General features: G+C 42.2%; 1 protein-coding gene across 1 annotated transcript; it reads left to right on the plus strand.

The window, feature by feature from the left end:
- Positions 1–13,241: 13,241 nt before the first annotated feature.
- On the plus strand, positions 13,242–17,970 carry LOC112267616 (zinc finger protein 25). Its single transcript, XM_024445819.2, has 2 exons — positions 13,242–13,548; positions 15,142–17,970. The coding sequence occupies exons 1-2, from the start codon at positions 13,356–13,358 to the stop codon at positions 15,966–15,968; spliced, it is 1,020 nt and encodes a 339-aa protein (XP_024301587.1). The 5' UTR covers positions 13,242–13,355; the 3' UTR covers positions 15,969–17,970.
- The last annotated feature ends 2,733 nt before the right edge of the window (positions 17,971–20,703 follow it).

The following is a 20,703-nucleotide window of genomic DNA, read 5'->3' on the forward strand; positions in this document are numbered from 1 at the left end:
ATTAGTCATTCTATTTATATGATAATGCCTGCTCTGATTAGCCTGGAATAAAAAATAATAATAAAAGTTATCTAATTGTTGAGGGACACAAACAGAGATAGTCTCCCGGAAATGTCATGCAACTTCTTGTACTTCAGTCTCACAACATACGCTTCTGAAGGATTAGTTGTGGTACAGTAAATCCAGTTCTTGAGATTTCACAAGGACACATTTAGGAGAAGGGTAGCAGGAGCTTATTGGTAAGTGCCAGAAGCTTATTGGTAAGTGCCAGTAAGTCCTGGTAGGGGTTTCCTCTATGACAAGAAAACAACTACCAAAAACGGCCAGAAAACAACTGCCAAAAAAAAGTCAGAGGAAAACACAAAATCTTAACCTGAAATGTCAAAATACCAATCACTTTAGCTTCTATGGCCCCGTACACACGTAGTTTGTACAACTAACCTGTCTCACTTCACTGTAAAAGAAACCCACTATGTCTGGAGATGACTGTTAACATATAACAAAAAGTCAACGCTGTCACGGTTGTGTTGAGGGAACATATGTATGGGACTCCGTTCACTGGGTGAATGGCTCCAATCCGGTGTGACTCTTATTTATTTTTTAAATGAAAGACTCCACCAAGGTTAACATTATACCGCAAGAGACCCAGTATGACCCACTGGGTGGTATCTGTAACATATTACGATTAACGAAGGAGTATGTGCCGGCATATGTCTAATGTTATTAAGCATGGAATGTACGACCTAAGTGTATGAAAGTGTGAATTCCGATTTGAAATGTTTTGTGTGGACCCCAGTAAGAGTAGTGGCTGCGTTAGCAGTTAGCTAATGGGGATCCTAATAAAATTCTAAAATACTCTTACTCATTTGACAAAATGGTTGTGGCACAACTGCTATTATTGTGATATAACATAAATGTACAGTAAACACAACCATTGTGCAGTCTCCACAATGCTTGTATAATTATTTTTCTGAAGAAAAACTATGCTGTATCAAAAACCATTGTGCCAAATGTGCTGTACATCAGTTGTACAACTTGAGTGTGAACGTGGCCTTTTTAGACCACATAATCCTCAATGTGTGCAGTGAAAACAACGTTTAGGGCTCTATTGAATCTGCATCGTGGAAGTTCAGCTTTACAGCATGATTGAAGTTAAACGGCAATGTTCCCACTTTAGTGGAGACTGCATTCATGGTAAACGCTGCATATGTCGGTTCAATCGGAAATGACCTTTACGTTTATATTGCGGAATCTGTAACGCTTCAGCTTTACAGATTGAATAGAGCCCTTAGTCAAACGTACAAGTACACACTGGATTATTTATAGCGATGGCCTTTCGGGGTTTGTTGTTAAATGACAAAGCGACAGGTCTATGGGACTGTATATCACAGCGTAGCGACCGCATTACAAACACATTGACTGGGTTCCAGGATTGCATAATAAAATCCAAGGGAATACTGTCTGGCACTTGCTATGCAGAACTTGCCTCTGGTCTGAGGTTGAACTTGGTGACATTTAAAAAAAAAATAGGGCCTGTAGAGACAGAGACGGATGCATTGCATTTTTGTATGCTTATACATCCTACTTTGTCTGACTGGGGTCCATGAACAGTTTAACCCTTCTAAACTTTTAGACGTATGCAAACGCTGCATTAAGTTTAAGCTGCGTAAAAACTGCACACAACGTAACAGACCTCGGTCATCCCATTGTGACAAAGACTGATGTGTTAGTGACAGCGTGCCCAGCGAGATCACCTTATCAGGTTCATTAGATCACAGCGACCTAAACCCCCCAGCTCCCCTCTTCCACTGTTCAGCCACCTCACAACCACACAAACAGAAACCGGAAGATAAGCATCTACGGTCTACACAGACTACATGCGAGAAGGAGTGAGAGGCTAAAAATAGAAAGACAAATGTGCAAAATGTGAACACCGGAGAGTCACAGATGATTCACTCTCCTAGTATTACTGTGACTTAGAAATATGTAATGTGTTACGACCCACTCTGATTTGATGTTTTATGATTTAATTAAAAGTAAGGAGTAAATGAGTGTCGGTAGGCCAGTTTTGTGTATGTCGTACCTTTTCTTGGCATCTATCGCAATTATCTTTCATTAAACCAGATAAACATACTGTACATCAACTTAGTATATAAAGTATGACGACATGACAACAGGCAGCCTACATACTGTCTATCAACTCAAACTTTTTCCCCTCCAGACATAGAATCCCTTCACCCACCTGCACAGCATCCTATTATTAGTCCAGGTCAGGATACCTCCACTGAGGATCATCCTCGGTATGTGAGACAAACTGACGAACACATAAAAGTATGCAGAAAACAAATACACACAAACACACCTGCTGCCAACCAGGGATCCTCCCTTGACTGTTGTCTGTTGACCTCGCAGTGTAAACAGCCTGGCCTCTCTCTTTGGTACAGTCCACATATCAGAGATAAAAAGCCGACCAAACAAGAAGGAAATCTCTCTTACATTGTACTAGGAATGACTTCAAAATAATGTGACATCAACCCAGGATTTGTGAGGTGAAATGAGGGGAATATAAGGGGCAATACTCAGACGTTAGATATGATTCTATGTGAGAAAACATTTAATTGCATTCATGTGTTTAAAATAAACAACTTTGAGTCAATCGGGGTGCATGATGACATTTATAACAAAACAAAAGTTCTCTCCCTTGTTGAAGAATACTGAGCTCATGTCACGTTCTGACCTTAGTTCTTTTGTTATGTCTTTGTTTTAGTATGGTCAGGGCGTGAGTTGGGTGGGTTGTCTATGTTCTTTTTTCTATGATTTGGGATTTCTGTGTTTGGCCTGGTATGGTTCTCATTTAGAGGCAGCTGTCAATCGTTGTCCCTGATTGAGAACCATACTTAGGTAGCCTGGTTTCACTTTTGAGTTGTGGGTGCTTATTTCCTGTTTAGTGTTTTGGTCTTTCACCTTACGGGACTGTTCGTTTGTTATTTATTGTTTTGTTCAGTGTTCTAGTACGTCATTAAAAGCTATGAACACTAACCACGCTGCGCATTGGTCCTCCTCTCTTTCTCCCAACGACGAACTTTACAGCTCATGCCATGAAATACAGTAAATACACTGGTATTGATGCCTTTAAATATTCAGAACAATGTATATTCATACATCTTCTTAGGGCTAGGCGTCCCATCAGCGGGATACCCGTCGACAACATCCGGTGAAATTGGAGGGTGCGCAATTCAAATAAATCGTAATATTAAATCGTAATCGTAATATTAAACATTTATGAACATACAAGTATCTTATATCGTTTAAAAGCTTAAATTCTTGTTAATCTTACGGCATTGTCTGATTTACAATAGGCTTTACAGTGAAAGCATACCATGCGATTGTTTGAGGATGGGGCCCCACATCAACATATTTTTCAACCAGCACAGGCTTCATAAAATCACAAATAGTGATTAAATAAAAATCTTCCTCTGTTTGCAATCCCAATTGTCCCAGCTACAACATGCATGGTCGTTCTTTTAGATCCTTCTTTATATCCCAAAAAGTCTGTTTAGTTGGCGCCATCGATTTCAGTAATCCACTCGTTCAACATGCAGATAAAGGAATCCAAAAAGCTACCACTAAACTTTGTTAAAACAAGTCAAACTACATTTCTATTTAATCCTCAGGTACCCTAAAATGTAAATAATCTATAATATTTAATACGGGCCTCCTGGGTGGCGCAGTGGTTAAGGGCGCTGTACTGCAGCGCCAGCTGTGCCATCAGAGACTCTGGGTTCCCGCCCAGGCTCTGTCGTAACCGGCCGCGACCGGGAGGTCCGTAGGGCGACACACAATTGGCCTAGCGTCGTCCGGGTTAGGGAGGGCTTGGCCGGTAGAGATGTCCTTGTCTCATCGTGTACCAGCGACTCCTGTGGCGGGCCAGGCGCAGTGCGCGCTAAACAAGGTTGCCAGGTGCACGGTGTTTCCTCTGACACATTGGTGCGGCTGGCTTCCGGGTTGGATGCGCGCTGTGTTAAGAAGCAGTGCGGCTTGGTTGGGTTGTGTATCGGAGGACGCAAGACTTTCAACCTTCGTCTCTCCGGAGCCCGTACGGGAGTTGTAGCGATGAGACAAGATAGTATTTACTACAAACAATTGGATACCACGAAATTGGGGAGAAAAAGTAGTAAAATTCAACAACAAAAAATATATTTAAAAAAAAATGTAATACGGAAAGAAGTTGTGTTCGATAGAAAAGTAAAATGAGCAAGTGTCGCGCGCCCACAGACTGATTTCCAACTGTGACTCCCAGTACCAAAACTCAAAATTCTTCCTCGTTTTGGAAGAAACAAGCCTGAAATCTTGAACAAAGACTGTTGACATCTAGTGGAAGCCATAGGAATTGTAATCGGAGTGCTGAAATTGCATAGGACCCATGGCTTTAAATCAAAATCAAATCAAATTTATTTATATAGCCCTTCGTACATCAGCTGATATCTCAAAGTGCTGTACAGAAACCCAGCCTAAAACCCCAAACAGCAAGCAATGCAGGTGTAGAAGCACGGTGGCTAGGAAAAACTCCCTAGAAAGGCCAAAACCTAGGAAGAAACCTAGAGAGGAACCAGGCTATGTGGGGTGGCCAGTCCTCTTCTGGCTGTGCCGGGTGGAGATTATAACAGAACATGGCCAAGATGTTCAAATGTTCATAAATTACCAGCATGGTCGTATAATAATAAGGCAGAACAGTTGAAACTGGAGCAGCAGCACGGCCAGGTGGACTGGGGACAGCAAGGAGTCATCATGTCAGGTAGTCCTGGGGCATGGTCCTAGGGCTCAGGTCCTCCGAGAGAGAGAGAAGAGAGAGATTAGAGAACGCACACTTAGATTCACACAGGACACCGAATAGGACAGGAGAGGTACTCAGATATAACAAACTGACCCTAGCCCCCGACACATTAACTACTGCAGCATAAATACTGGAGGCTGAGACAGGAGGGGTCAGGAGACACTGTGGCCCCATCCGAGGACACCCCAGACAGGGCCAAACAGGAAGGATATAACCCCACCCACTTTGCCAAAGCACAGCCCCCACACCACTAGACTTCAAGACAAGGCTCCTGAGACAAGGCTGAGTATAGCCCACAAAGAACTCCGCCATGGCACAACCCAAGGGGGGGCGCCATCCCAGACAGGATGACCACATCAGTGGACGCACCCCTTCCAGGGACGGCAAGAGAGAGCCCCAGTAAGCCAGTGACTCAGCCCCTGTAATAGGGTTAGAGGCAGAGAATCCCAGTGGGAAGAGGGGAACCGGCCAGGCAGAGACAGCAAGGGCGGTTCGTTGCTCCAGAGCCTTTCCGTTCACCTTCCCACTCCTGGGCCAGACTACACTCAATCATATGACCCACTGAAGAGATAAGTCTTCAGTAAGGACTTAAAGGTTGAGACCGAGTTTGCGTCTCTGACATGGCATTGCGTCTCTGGCTTTACATTGAAAGAGCATGGGATCTAAAAAATAAATAGAATTCTGGTTAGTTTTTCTTTGGATTTTTGCCCACCATATCAATTGTGTTATAGTCTCATACATTATTTTAACATTTATACAAACTTCAAAGTGTTTTCTATCCAATGGTACCAATGACTAATTACTGACTAACCGGTAGTTTACTTTGGGCACATCAGTCAGGCGGAAATTCTGAAAAAAGGACCCTAGCCCTAAGATACACTGTTATTGATGCCTTAAAATATTCGGAAATATGCATATTAAAGAATATATCAAATATTCATATTTTTATATTACTGTTAGGTACTGACCAGCATTGAAATTGCAGTAACATATGAATGATTTAATGAAGACACAGTGAAGATCCACTGACCATGTGCACAGCCTTGTCCATGTCACAATCACTGAAGATGATGAAGAGATGTACCCCCCAGTTCAAGTAACACCTTCTTCACATTACTGACTGCACAGCTAGGATAGAGGAAAACACAAACAGGTGTCAAGGTATACACACATAGAGACAGATACTATACTACATACACATCCTGTACAAACAGTATGCTATTGAAAGTCAAGGTCAACGCCAACCACTCAGAGCCTAAAGTCATGACCTCTCTGGACTGAGGTTAACCCCCAAAATAGTGACCTCGCACCTCTTCATGATGTGTTTGCCTATCTCAGTGGAGCCGGTGAAGCCCAGCTTCCGGACGTCCGGGTGGTCAGACAGATGCTGGCCCACCAGAGCACCTGACAGACAGCAGAAGATGTACCAGCAAACTGTCAGCATTACAACACAGCCTTGTATAAAGTCAACCAGTCAGGCATCTAGGAATTATTTTCGCACTTTCCCAGATTCTCTATTAAAAGGGGTTGAGAGGAGAACTGAGATGCAGCTGAAAATCGAAGCTGTGTAAAGAAAAACATGGGTTCAACTCTCTTGATATGAAAATGTTTGTCAAATGTACCTGATCCAGGGAGAATGTTGATCATTCCCTTGGGGAATCCTGCCCTCGCTGCTAATTCATCAAACTTCACTGCTGTCAATGGAGTCACATGGGGAATGGAGTCCCCTGGGGAAAATAGGAACATTTTGGAATAACCAAAATGATTCAACATGCTAGCTATGTGTTATTTCCAAACATATTTAATATACCTTGACAAATGTTTTCATTTCCATTGCAAAACATTTTGCTACTGTGTGACCTAATGAACATGACCTAGAGAAAAGGTAGTCTGATGGTTGGAGGTATTGGGGGTGCTCCTCAACTGAGCAGGTTTGAGGACCACAGTGTTGCCAGCAGCCAGACAAGCAGACGTGTTCTATGCCAGCATCATCAGAGCATAGTTCCAGGGATTAACAATGGCGCACACTCTGAGAGGTCAAAGGTCAAACAACATGTTTATTCTCAAATTCTGGTGGTGTATGTCACCCAATTAGTTATTTCTTGGTGAAGGAGAGGTTAAGATTGGGCTAAGCCTGGTTGATGGGAATGGTGCAGCCCTGTCGAAAGAAAACTGTGATCACCTTTACACATCATGAAGTGTTATATTGCTTTAAAAACATATTTATAGCACCTTATAGTCATAGAGCATTATGAAACTGTAGCCTTTAATAAATTAAACTAGGAATGACCGCCCCTCTGTCTGTGATATTCACAGTAGAAGTAGTATTATGATGATGAAGGTAAGGATAATATTCACTTTCCTCGAAGCACCTTCTTATAAGTTGCTATATAGCCTATTGTTGCACAAAATGAAAAATACTGGATAATGGACATTGTGTCCATGTTCCTCTCTCTCTCACCTGGAGCTTGTCACACCAGTCAGTGAAGTAGCAGAAGGTCTGGATGGACATGCCTACATGAGTATGGTGGCCAACTATTCCTGGTTCTCCTCCATCAGGTCAGCCAGCCTGAAGGGGTCAGTGAGGGGTCACATAGAACATTTACGACTGTAAATGAAATACACAGCACCATTCCTAGGTACAAATGTTAACCTTGACCAGTTCATGATTGTGTCAGACAGACAGACCGCTAGCCACCTGAATATTGTACTGGTATGAGTATTTGTGTCTAATATACTGACCTGTATATGAGTCTGCCTCTGTCACCGGGGTTCACCTTGTCCCACTCTCCCTCCTCGAACGCCTCATTGGCAGCCGTCACAGCTCGGTCCAGGTCACTGACTTGAGCCAGAGACACATTACAGACGGCCTAGAGCAGTGGTTCACCAACCTTTTTCGGTGACTGTACCACCAAATGAATTTAGCTCTGCCCGGATTACCCCTGAAGTACCCGCTCATGTGCATTTTACCAATAAGCCTATTGTCTCATGAGTCTTCTCAAGTACCCCCTGTGGATAGGCCAAGTTCCATGGTTGAGAACCACTGTGAGAGAGAGAAGAGAGAGAGAGAGAGAGAGAGAGAGAGAGAAAACACACTCAATACACTGTCAAAGAGATGTAGTAGCTTTAAAACTACCAGGTTGTCCCTCTGTGGTTAAAGTACCTCTTTATATATATATATATATATTTTTTTTTGTTACCCCCTTTTAATCCCCAATTTCGTAATTTCGGTGTTGTGCAACTCCCCAACGGATCCGGGAGAGGCGAAGGTCAAGTCATGCATCCTCCGAAACATGATCCGCCAAGCCGCGCTTCTTAACACCCGGTCACTTAACCCGGAAGTTAGCTGCACCAATGTGTCGGAGGAAACACTGTTCAACTGACGACTGAAGTCAGCCTGCAGGCGCCTTGCCTGCCACATGGAGTTGCCCCCCCAGCCCAAACGCTCCCCTAACCCAGACGATGCTGGGCCAATTGTGCGCCGCCACATGGGACTCTGGTCACGGCCGGGATCGAATCCCAGGCTGTAGTGATGCCACAACTCTGCGATGCCTTAGACCTCTGCGTCACTTGGGAGGCTGTAAAGTACCTCTTTTTCAAAGAGGACCTGGGTGGATTCATTTGTCATTGTCAAGGAGCAGATCAAGTAATGGAGGAAAGAGGGACAAATTCCTAATGTATTCAAACTGGCTCTCCTACATCTTCTCTCCCTACCTTTCCGTCTGTGGGGTTGAAGGTCTTGTAGGTCTTCCCACCCTCTGCGTCCACAAACTCCCCATGATAAAGAGCTGGTGGGGCATCCGGATGGTTATGTTGTTAACGTTCTTTTCCACCTGGTTACATTTGTTATGCTAAATAAAGTTGTTCCTATCCTGTGCTACCTAATCCAAAGGCTAAGTGTGCTAGCTACAGTTTTTGCATTTAGAAGCTCTAAATAATATCTTTAGTAATCCTGTTACTAATTTATAGTAGTGCCTTACTAATAAATATACAATAGTTTTACGTACAAATGTAATTTATGTTGAATCCCTTTGTTACTAACGTAAATAGGGCTTTATCCGAGTACTGAGGATGATTTTGGTGGTGATGGCCCAGTGCAGTCAAAAATGTGATTTGGCTGTGTTTTATATGCGTTTCCAGGTTGGAATAATACAGTGAAATTATTGAAATTATGATAATGTAAAAGCTGTTTAAAAGACCACCTGAAATGTCAGCACGTTTCGGTGGGATGGAGTTTTGGCCTGCCTGGTGACGCCACCAGGTGGTAAATTAGTTAATAGACCAATAAGAAAGTTCCAAACCTCTGTGTCAGTAACAGCAGAGATGTTCACAAGTCTTTGACGTAGAGTCCAAGCAAGTCAAGTCTTTTAGGGCCAAGTCTAAGTCAAGTCTCAAGTCCCTTTTGGCAATGGCTTTCTGCCTGCTGTGGGTTAGGCCTATAAACCTTGTATATTATTTGAAGAGACTCCCTTGCATTAGTCCATACTTGTATGAAAGAAAGCACACCAGGCACTATTTAAATCAATATAAATGTCATTTTAAAATGTAGACAGTTTACATAAATACAAGTAATTGTTCCGGATATATAAAAAAAGCTAACATAACACTTTATTTTGTGGCAGACCTTGTCTATATTTCTATTCATTCTGTCACACAAACAGAAAATCTGTAGGTGAGGGAAGATAAATGACAAGCATGAATGTAAACCAAAACGACTGACAACTGTTCAATAACTGCACTACTAAAGTGTCCTTTTTATCAAACGTAATGACCTTTATCCCTAAAATATACTTACTGACCTGGACACTTAACAGAAACGCAATTTCCTGTAACAAGTAGTACGTTACGTTCTGTGCCCTTAGGACAGAGAAAATGTATGTTGTAGACAGGTTACATTTCAGAAAGATCAAGTTTGTCAGCGTTCTTGCACTGAGCCTGGCACGATGAGGTCGCATGATGAGGCCTCCATGACTAAACACTCTCTCCACTGGGGGCACTGGTGGCAGGCACAGCCAACACTGTCATTGCTACCTGCTTGAGCCTTGGAAAGTCTCTTGCATGGATTCTCCACAAATCCAAGCAATCAACTTCATTTTCATCAGAAGATACCTCAATATAGCGGAAAAAAAATCTCTGCTCTGACAGATTACTTTATGTCTCCTTTCTTCTTGCTGATCTTGTTGCGGAGGCCAGAGAACAGTCTAGATGTTTTGGCAGGTGGTTGTTGTTCTTCTTCTCTACTACTGCTCTCCGTAATGGTGACTTTCCGTGCTTCAGCCAGAACAAGGTCTGAAAAAATGTCATTAAATGATGTATATAATCAAGAATAACAGTATATGGAGAAAAAAAAACCATTATTATTTGATTGCAAGTGACATAGAAAACGTTGCATGTTGCAATGCATTGTACCTACCAATCAGACTCCTTCAATTCAGCTTTATGCTCATGTGGTATGAGGACATTATAATCAAGCCAGAACAGGCAGAAAGATGGGTCCAGCAGTACAGCCATTATGTATACATTGTCACCAAATGGAAGTTTTGTTGCCTGTTCATCCGAGTGCTCCATTCTGACATTCACAAACACCTCCTGGAATCAGCATCTGAGTGACCGCTGCAGTGTTTTTACAAGACTGACTAGGTGACAACTTGTGCTCAGTATACTTTGCAGATGATAGTTGAGTGACAGTACACAAGGAAGGGCAGCACTGAGAGTCACCACAGGGTCCAAAATGTCCACTAGCTCCAATAGCTGGCTCCTTTCCCTTGGTGATAAGCAGAGTTCCTTGTGTCCTTGGGAGGATGGAATTCCATCTGGTAGACACATCAGCAGGGATACAACGATTGGCTCCGAACTCAGCTTCAAATGCTTCTTTCAGACCTTTCAGTTGCAAAGTTTAGTTACCTTAGTCAGCAGGCTGTTTATGATTGGTGTTTCCTTTAGTCCATCTCTAATCACTAGTTGTAATGAATGGGCAAAGAACTGTAAGCGCTGTTGCCTGCAGTTGGTTCGGATAGCTTCTACATCAGCATTGTACTCTTCACCAAATTATTCCCATAGGCTGGGGTTATCCACATCATCATCATCATCATCATCATGATCATTGCTTACTTTGGGGAAACAAACTGTGAAGGCCTTTTTCATATTTGCAGCGTGATCACATATATAAATCTAATTTATGTTTTATGCCAAAATGATCACATATTACTTCAAATGTATTTCAGATTCTTTCCCCAGTGTGTGACCCTGTGAATCTATCACAGCTCAACGGAACTGACTCCAGTCAGGGAGTTTTTTCTCTCTGTCATAGCCATGTAATGGGCCGTTACTCCCATGAAGCCCCTCATGATCATGTCAGTCCATATATCTACAGTGACAGACACTGATTCTGTCTTCTCTAGGGCACTTTTGATTGTAGCCTCTTTGTTCAATGTTAAGTCATGCAGGCACCTGGTCAACGTGGGCCTTACTTACTGGTCTATATTTATCATTTACCACTGACAGGAAATGCCTAAAGTGAGGGTTGTCCACTAAGGACATAGGCAGTTTGCAGGAAATGATCAGGTCTTGCAGTATAGCCTCTGTTATGGCCTTCTGCCTGGGGTGGCCCTGGCTGTACACATGGACACCTGTGGTGGTCAAGAATGAGTCAATGCTGCTCTGTCCTTCTGTCCCTGCGCTGGCCACCTTTGCAGAATTCAGTGAACCTGCAGAGGAACAAAATGATGGATAGTTGTTGCTGACTTGAGATGGAAGAACAAGGACACAAACAAAATACATACAGTTGAAGTCGGATGTTTACATACTCCAACCTAAGTGTCATTAGAACTCGTTTATCAACCATTCTACAAATTTATTTTTAAGAAACTATAGTTTTGGCAAGTCGGTTAGGACATCTACTTTATGCATGACACAAGTAATTCTTCCAACAATTATTTACAGACAGATTTCACTTATAATTCACTTATAATTCACTGTATCACAATATCACAGTGGGTCAGAAGTTTACATACACTAAGTTGACTGTGCCTTTAAACAGCTTGGAAAATTCAAGAAAATGATGTCATGGCTTTAGAAGCTTCTGATAGGCTAATTGACCTCATTTGAGTCAATTTGAGGTGTACCTGAGGATGTATTTCAAGGCCTACCTTCAATCTCAGTGCCTCTTTGCTTGACATCATGGGAAAATCAAAAGAAATCAGCCAAGACCTTAGAAAGAAATTGTAGACCTCCAAAAGTCTGGTTCATCCTTGGGAGCAATTTCCAAACGCCTGAAGGTACCACGTTAATCTGTTACAAACAATAGTATGCAAGTATAAACGCCATGGGTCCACGCAGCCATCATACCGCTCAGGAAGGAGACGCGGTCTGTCTCCTAGAGATGAAGTGCAAATCAATCCCAGAACTACAGCAAAGAATCTTGTGAAGATGCTGGAGGAAACAGGTACAAAAGTATCTATATCCACAGTAAAACCAGTCCTATATTGACATAACCTGAAAGGCTGCTCAGCAAGGAAGAAGTCCCTGCTCCAAATCCGCCATAAAAAAGCCAGACTACAGTTTGCAACTGCACATGGGGACAAAGATTGTACTTTTTTGGAGAAAAAAGTGTGTGGAGGCCTACAAGCATGGAGGCCTACAAACATGACTCAGTTACACCAGCTCTGTCAGGAGGAATGGGCCAAAATTCACCCAACTTCTTGTGGGAAGCTTGTGGAAGGCAACCCAAAACATTTGACCCAAATTAAACAATTTAAAGGCAATCCTACGAATACTAATTGAGTGTATGTAAACTTCTGACCCAATGGGAATGTGATGAAAGAAATAAAAGCTGAAAGAAATCATTCTCTCTACTATTATTCTGACACTTCACATTCTTAAAATAAAGTGGTGATCCTAACTGACCAAAGACAGGGAATTTTTACTTCGATTAAATGTCAGGAATTGTGAATAACTGAGTTTAAATGTATTTGACTAAGGTGTATGTAAACTTCCGACTTCAACCGTAAACAGTGCACACATATTCATCTGAAAAGAAGCTTGCAGTTCAACATGTCTGCATGCACTGCAGTTTATTATGTTTATTCCAAACAGTCCAAAGTCATACCATTATAATACCCTGAATCAGGACTGAACTGTATTCATAAATGGTGTACAGTACTAGGACAGAAAGGTTATTGACTATATGGAACTACCAGAATCTTAACCAATAGCCAGCGTGCAGCCCAAGTTCCAGTCTGGAAAGTGTTTTAGGAAGAAATAGCCATTTGAGAGTCATGTCTGTCTCTTACATGTGAACCAAAAATATAGGTTGAAAAACGTCAGCGCATTGTCAACCTTTGTTTCCACTCCGGACAGCAGGCGGCGGTAGTGCGGTATTGTGTTGCCGTGCACGCACAGTGAAAAAGTATAGCGAGCAGTGTTTACTTCCTGGCAGGCACATTTAACAAGAAGGGTTTCAAAAAAAACTTTAAATTGAAATAAATTGATAATATAATACTAGTGACAGTGCATTCCCAACATGTCAAAAATACAATTGCTCAATGTGTTTCTGCGTGAGCGATTGATCGCGGCTGCTGTAGAGATATTTGGAGTAGTTGAAAATACGATAGTAGAGTATCAAGAAGAAGTCTCCCGTTCGAAGGAGGAGAACAAACGGTTACAGAACATGTTGGATTTGGTCATGAAACCACAAATAAAGTTACATAGAGCAGGTTTGTAACGACTACTACTTCAACTTAGTGTTTGACTGGCTTGTATCCTACTCTCTTTCACTGCCCTTGCTTGACGTTCCGCGCACTGCAAGCTCACTGTGTGTGTCACTTCTCTTGTCACCTGTTAATCAACTTGCTGGAACCCAATATCTGTGGACAGTTTTGTGTTCGAGTCCACCTAAAGCGAGAACGATTCAAGGCCGGAGCGAATCGAGTCCATACCGAGACCGGGTGGGGACGAGAGGTCTGAGACCGAGTCAAGACCGAGACCAGAAAAATGCGAGTCCAATTAATGATCATGACAGTAATTTTGTAAAATCGTCACCATAATAAGAGTTCAAAATGTTTAGTATTTATGTTAATATTTCAGAAGAACATATGGGTTCTTTAGACAATAAGAATGGTGAAAAAATGCATTCTGAGGGCAAAAAGAGCCACTCTACAAATGTTTACTAACCCAAACACAGTGGGGAACAATGGGGGCCTGCTCTGCTTTCAGAGAAAGGCTAAGGATTTATAAAATTATTATTATTATCAATTATGTTTTTTGAATCTTTTCAGTTTGTTAGAAAGGAAATGGTTAACCAACGAGAAAAAGTTTGAATCAGGATTTTTCTTTGGGGGTCTCTTGGGGAGATAAATTTAGCTAACTAAGTCAGCTAGGCCAATGTAGCTGACTTGCCTAGTTATGGATGTCACCTTTCCAACATGTCAAATTGTCAAATTTGCTAGAGTTGCCCCGGTCAATTGTGCTCTCATTGTGAACTGGAAACGTCTAGAAGCAACAACTCTCAGCCGTGAAGTGGTAGGTCACACAAGCTCACAGAATGGGACCGCTGAAGTGCGAAGCACATAAACATTGTCTGTCCTCGGTTGCCACACTCACCACCAAGTTCCAAACTGCTTCTGGAAGCAACGTCAGCACAAGAATTGTTCGTCTGGAGCTTCATGAAGTGGGTTGCCATGACCGAAAAGCCGAACACAAGCCTAAGATCAGTGGTGTTAAACTCGCCGCCATTGGACTCTCTGGAGTGATGAATCGCGCTTCACCATCTGGCAGTCCGATGGACGAATCTGTGTTTGGTGGATGCCAGGAAAATGCTACCTGTCCCAATGCATAGTGCCAACTGTAAAGTTTGGTGGAGGAGGAATAATGGTCTAGGGCTGTTTTTCATGGTTTTGGCGAGGCCTTTTAGTTCCAGTGAAGGCAAATCTTAATGCTGCAGCATACAATGACATTCTAGACGATTCTGTTCCTCCAACGATTCTGTGAGCGTGCAACTTTACAACAATTTCCCCCACTCTACTAGCAAGTCAAGGGAATTTTAACAAAGTTTGAGGGATATTTTTCAATGAAAGTAAAGGACTGTAATGTTACCAGTACACTATGAATCCCAGTTTTCAATAGGGGAAAATATATAAATGTTTAAAGAAAGGAGTGTGTGATATATTGTATTTGGCCAGACAAAGTGCTTTTATGCGCCAACTGAATTGAAGCTGATCATTTAGATTTTTTTACTCCGCTGGTCTCAGTAAGATATATTAATATGGCTCTCTGTTGACTAACATTTATTTGCCTTTCCTTCCCTCCAGAACCTAGGCATCATGTCTCAGAAGAGGAAATGAAGGGCCTCAGTCTGCGGGAAGAAAGTTCAGAGCCCGCACAAAGTACAGTGGAACAGGACTTCAGGACGAGACTGGTAGAAGAGCAACTGCAAGGGCCTGAGTCTCATAGTCATAACATAGAGTTTGTATTCACTCCTCCTTGTGTGAAAAGTGGGTTTGAACAGGACCCTTGGCCCTCGCACCTTTTTAAAACCCAGATTGTGGAGGACAATGAGATTAATAATCTGTCGAGTACCCTAGTGGAACACATGAAAACAGAACCTGATGGAGAGGGCTACGGAGTACCAACGAGTGACCCACAGTTCCTGTTTGCAGTAAACGCACACTGTTCTGCAGCTCCGAGTGAAAACATGAGCCCCCTGCAACGGAAAACAAAGAGAGGAAGACCATTTAGGCATATAGGAACACTGTCTGAATTTATGAAGAGACGCGCTTCATATGATCGATTTCGATGCCATGTCTGTGGAAAGGGGTTCCCAGCCAGGAAGGGTCTGGGAGACCACATGACGACTCATACAGGGGAGAGACCACACAGCTGTCACCTTTGTGGGAAAGGTTTCAAAGTGAAAAGTCATCTGAATGAGCATATCAGAGTTCACACAGGAGAGAAACCGTTTGTCTGCCCAGTCTGCGGGAAAGCGTTCAGGCAGGACGCTCATATGAAAGGGCATTTGAGGAGGACTCACAAGGAGAACCCATACCGATGCCATGACTGTGGCGAAAGCTTCAGTCAGATGGGAGAGCTGCAAGTGCATAGGACAGTGGCCTGTGGTAAGATTGTCCTGGGCCTTTGACGTTACTGTCCTTTCCCTGATGCCTTTGGTGACACAGACGTTTTAGTCTGGCAGTCATGATAAGGACAATTGAAATGTGTTATTGAAGGAAAAAAGGAAGCATAATCTGTCCACAGAGTAAGAAAGGTTTGAGGGCGAAGCTCCTATCTTAGCTAAAATTCATAAATGGGAGGGCATTTCTAGAAAGCATGTAGCCTATGTGGTTGGTTGTCTGTACAGTGCTGTGGAAAAGTATTTGCCCCATTTCCAATTTTCTCTACTTCTACATATTTTGGATACTGAATGTTATCAGATCTTCAACCAAAATCTGATATTAGATGACAGGAACCTGAGTGAACAATTTTTCTTCTCAGAAGAGTGGAGGCTGTTGTAACAGCAAATGTCCATGATTTTGGAATGAGATGTTCGACGTGCAGGTGTCCACATAACTTTATGAAATACATTTGTGCCATGTAGTGTATGTAACACCCAATGCTCCTGTGTGAGAAAGTAATTGACCCCTTACACTCAATAACTCACCTTTAACTGCAATGACTCCAACCAAATGCTTCCTGTTAGTTGATCAGTCTCTAACGTCGCTGTGGAGGAGTTTTGGCCCACTCTTCCATGCAGAACTGCTTTAACTCTGTGACATTTGTGGATTTTCAAGCATTGAACTGCTTGTTCAAGTCCTGCCACAACCTCTCAATTGGGATTAGGCCTGGACTTAACTTCAAATGTGTTGCTTTTTAGCCATTTTCACGCAGACTTGATTGTGTGTTTTAGATCATTGTCTTGCTGCATGACCCAGCTGCATTTCAGCTTCAGCACACAGCCGGATGGCCTGACATTCTCTGATACAGAGCTGAATTGAATCCAAAACGCACAAGTCTAAAACAACCAGTTATTGTGTGTAAGGGGGCAATGACTTTTTCACACGGGAATTGGGTGTTGCATAACTTTATTAATAACACAACAAATATATACTTATTTGTAAATTCAGGTTCCCATTATCTAATATTAGGTTTTGGCTGAAGATCTGATAACATTCAGTTCCCCCCAAAAATGAGAGAGAATCAGAGAGAGGTCAAATACTTTTTCACGGCACTGTAGGTGGTTCTCCATCCAATCTTTTTAAGCGAGTAAAGTCCGTTGGGGAAGAAATATGTCACGACAGCCCTGATGGAAGCAGCTAATTTGTCGGTACAGTTAACTTTCCAAATGTCGACACATGCTATACAGAGTGGGATCTTTTTGTGTCGGTAAAGTAAATTATGCAACAAATGGCGCTGGAAACGCCTTTATGCTCAAATATATCGAAGTAAAAGTCAGAAGATGATATGTTGTGTGGTCCTCCCACTGCGACTCAAAACGCATGTCTTCTATTAGGCTACAGATTCAATAAATTATGAACTTCACAGGCTGGTGAAAGTGCACAGTGATGAGCTTGATCAGTTCCAATAAATATAGACTGTCTTAAACTCTTATTCTGGTCACATGATGATCGATGCTTGGCTGTTTTGACAAATCGAGGTAATCTCACCATGTAGGAAAGCCTACCTGCACTGTATCTGCAAGCTGTTGGCTAGAGTACACGTGCCAAGACCAGAGTGGGCATATAAACTATATAACGCAATTTTATTTTTGACAAAACCATCAGTAGAGTTGAAAATGCAATGGAAACCCATTCAACTTGTATTTTTAATTCAGTTCATGGGAATTTAACCACACGATGTCTATTTTATGTCCACTACGTTATCCGCAACAAGTCAATTTTATGTAAACATCTCTGGTGGGAAAGTTTTTGAATATTCACATGAAAATCTGTCGCCAATTGGATGGAAACCTAGCTAGTGAGTTCCATGAGGAAAAAGGAAAAAGTCCATGTAACTAAGTTCTCTGGTACCTTGTATTGTATCTATCATTTATGGATACTTGGAGCACTTCAAGGTAGTCAAACAGATGGATATCCATAGCTTGGGGGGAGTCACTAATGGAGTGCATATCACTGTCTAATATATTTTAAAAAATCTGTACATCTTGGATGTCGTTCTCTTCCCTATGTGTGGAAGACAGAGGTTTATATATTTAAAATGTAAACAACGTAGCCTAACATTTGACTTACACCTATTCAAAGAATGCCAGTTCTCAATCTGACAGCTACAGTATATTAGGAAAATATGACATATTATTAAAGGGAATTAACTTGCTGTATGTTTACCAATTCAACTATGGAGGGAACGTCATTACCGATATGTTCACTGAAAGGGTGTTTTCAGACAGACTTCAAATTTGACTTTACTGTCCAAACACGCATGCAGGGTAACTTTATAAATAGCTATAGCAAGTCCTATCTATTGCAGCATGATTTTGGGCAATGTTAAAACTCCAGGGGTGTGTTCATTAGTGCACACGACGGAAAACATTTAACAATTTAATGTAATTTAAAAAAAAATACATTACTGAAATGTTGATTCGTGTTAACTGTCCCTGTAAAAATAAACTCAATCAAGTAAAGTAAAACAAATTAGTATTTCTTATTGAACAAGACTAGGTAGTCCCTCCATTTTAGTACATTTTCTTCAGTGTGGTGCCTAATGAACACGACTAGATTCCCCTCGTTTTTACAATGAGTCACGTGAAGTTTGTATACGGGAAGGAGGTCCCCATAATTTGTAGACTCCTGAGTGGCGCAGCGGTCTAAGGGATTACATCTCAGTGCTAGAGGCATCACTACAGACTCTGGTTTGATTCCAGGGTGTATCACAACTGCCCGTGATTGGGAGTCCCATAGGGCGGTGCACAATTAGGGTTTGGCCGGGGTAGGCCGTCATTGTAAATAAGAATTTGTTCTTAACTGACTTACCTAGTTAATAAAGATAAACTAATTGAATTTAGCTCCACTTGTAGTACAGTTATGACCAGTAGAGGTCAGAAAAGCCCATCTTTCTTTCAAAGAGTGGTAGAGAAGAGTACTGTATTTCCCCTATCTAGACTGAGACCATGTGTAGTAGACTTGGGTCAAAACTCTTGGGCAAATAAACCCCTTTGTTGCAGCACTCATTCTGGGCTTGGATACATCACGTCTGCATATAAACCCTGTGTGGTTTGCAGCTCTATAAACCATGTGTGGTTTGCAGCTCTATAAACCATGTGTGGTTTGCAGCTCAATAGCATATCTTACAAATACAGCTAGTCTTAATACTCATGTTGGGCAATTCAGGTGGATGAGTGTGTTTCATATGATTGTGTTTTGCTTTTTGTGTTCTGTGTTTGCTTTTCATGCATTGTGTAATTGAGGTGTATACAGATATGTATAGTATAATTGTTGTTTATTGATGTGTTCATGCATCTGCAAAAGAAACCGTGGTCTTAGTGCTTAAATAAAGGTCAAAAATAAAACGAAATAAAAAATGAATATGCACAAAAAGCGTATTTCTCTCAAATTTTGTGCACAAATTTGTTTACACCCTGTTAGTGTGCATTTCTCCTTTGCCAAGATAATCCATCCACCTGACAGGTGCAGCATATCAAGAAGCTGATTAAACAACATGATCATTACACAGGTGCACCTTGTGCCGGGGACAATAAAATGCCACTCTAAAATGTGCAGTTTTGTTACACAACACAATGCCACGCTACCATAAGCCACCTCCAACGTCATTTTAGAGAATTTGGCAGTACGTCCAACTGACCTCACAACTGTAGACTACGCCAGCCAAGGACCTTATCCGGCTTCTTCACCTGCGGGATGCTCTGAGATGAGCCACCCGGACAACTAATGAAACTGGGTTTGTACAACCAAAGAATTTCTGCACAAACCGTCGGAAACTGTCTCAGGGGAGCTCATCTGCGTGCTTGTCATCCTCACCAGGGTCTTGACCTGACTGCAGTTCGGCGTTGTAGTAGACTTCAGTGGGCAAATGCTCACCTTCAATGGCCACTGGCACGCTGGAGAAGTGTGCTTCTCACGGATGAATCCCGGTTTCAACTATACCGGGCAGATGGCAGACTGTGTGTATGGCGTTGCGTGGGCCAGCGGTTTGCTGATGTCAACATTGTGAACAGAGTGCCCCATGGTGGCGGGGGGTTATGGTATGGGCAGGCATAACCTACAGACAACGAACAGTATTGCATTTTATCGATGGCAATTTGAATACACAGAGATACTGTGATGAGATCCTGAGGCCCGTTGTCGTGCCATTCATCCGCCTCCATCACCTCATGTTTCAGCATGATAATGCATGGCTCCATGTCGCAAGGATCTGTACACAATTTCTGGAAGCTGTAAATATTCCAGTTCTTCCATGGCCTGCATACTCACCAGACATGTCACCGATTGAGTATGCTTGGGATGCTCTGAGCCAACGAGTACGACATCGTGTTCCAGTTCCCGCCAATATCCAGCAACTTCGCACAGACGTTGAAGAAAAATGGGACAACAATCAACAGCCTGATCAACTCTATACGAAGGAGATGTCTTGCTACATGAGGCAAATGGAAAACCAGACTGACTGGTTTTCTGATCCACAGCCCTAACTTTTTTTTAAGGCATTTGTGACCAGATACATATGTGTTCCCAGTCATGTGAAATCCATAGATTAGGGCTTAATTCATTTCCATTGACTGATTTCCTTATATGAACTGTAACTCAGTCAAATCTTTGAAATTGTTGCATGTTGCGTTAATATTTTTGTTCAGTGTAGTATGACATGCATATTTCTCTCCCTGTGCGGTACTCACAATTTAATATGCT

The sequence above is a fragment of the Oncorhynchus tshawytscha genome, linkage group LG02, assembly GCF_018296145.1.
Source record: "Oncorhynchus tshawytscha isolate Ot180627B linkage group LG02, Otsh_v2.0, whole genome shotgun sequence".
Taxonomy (NCBI): domain Eukaryota; kingdom Metazoa; phylum Chordata; class Actinopteri; order Salmoniformes; family Salmonidae; genus Oncorhynchus; species Oncorhynchus tshawytscha.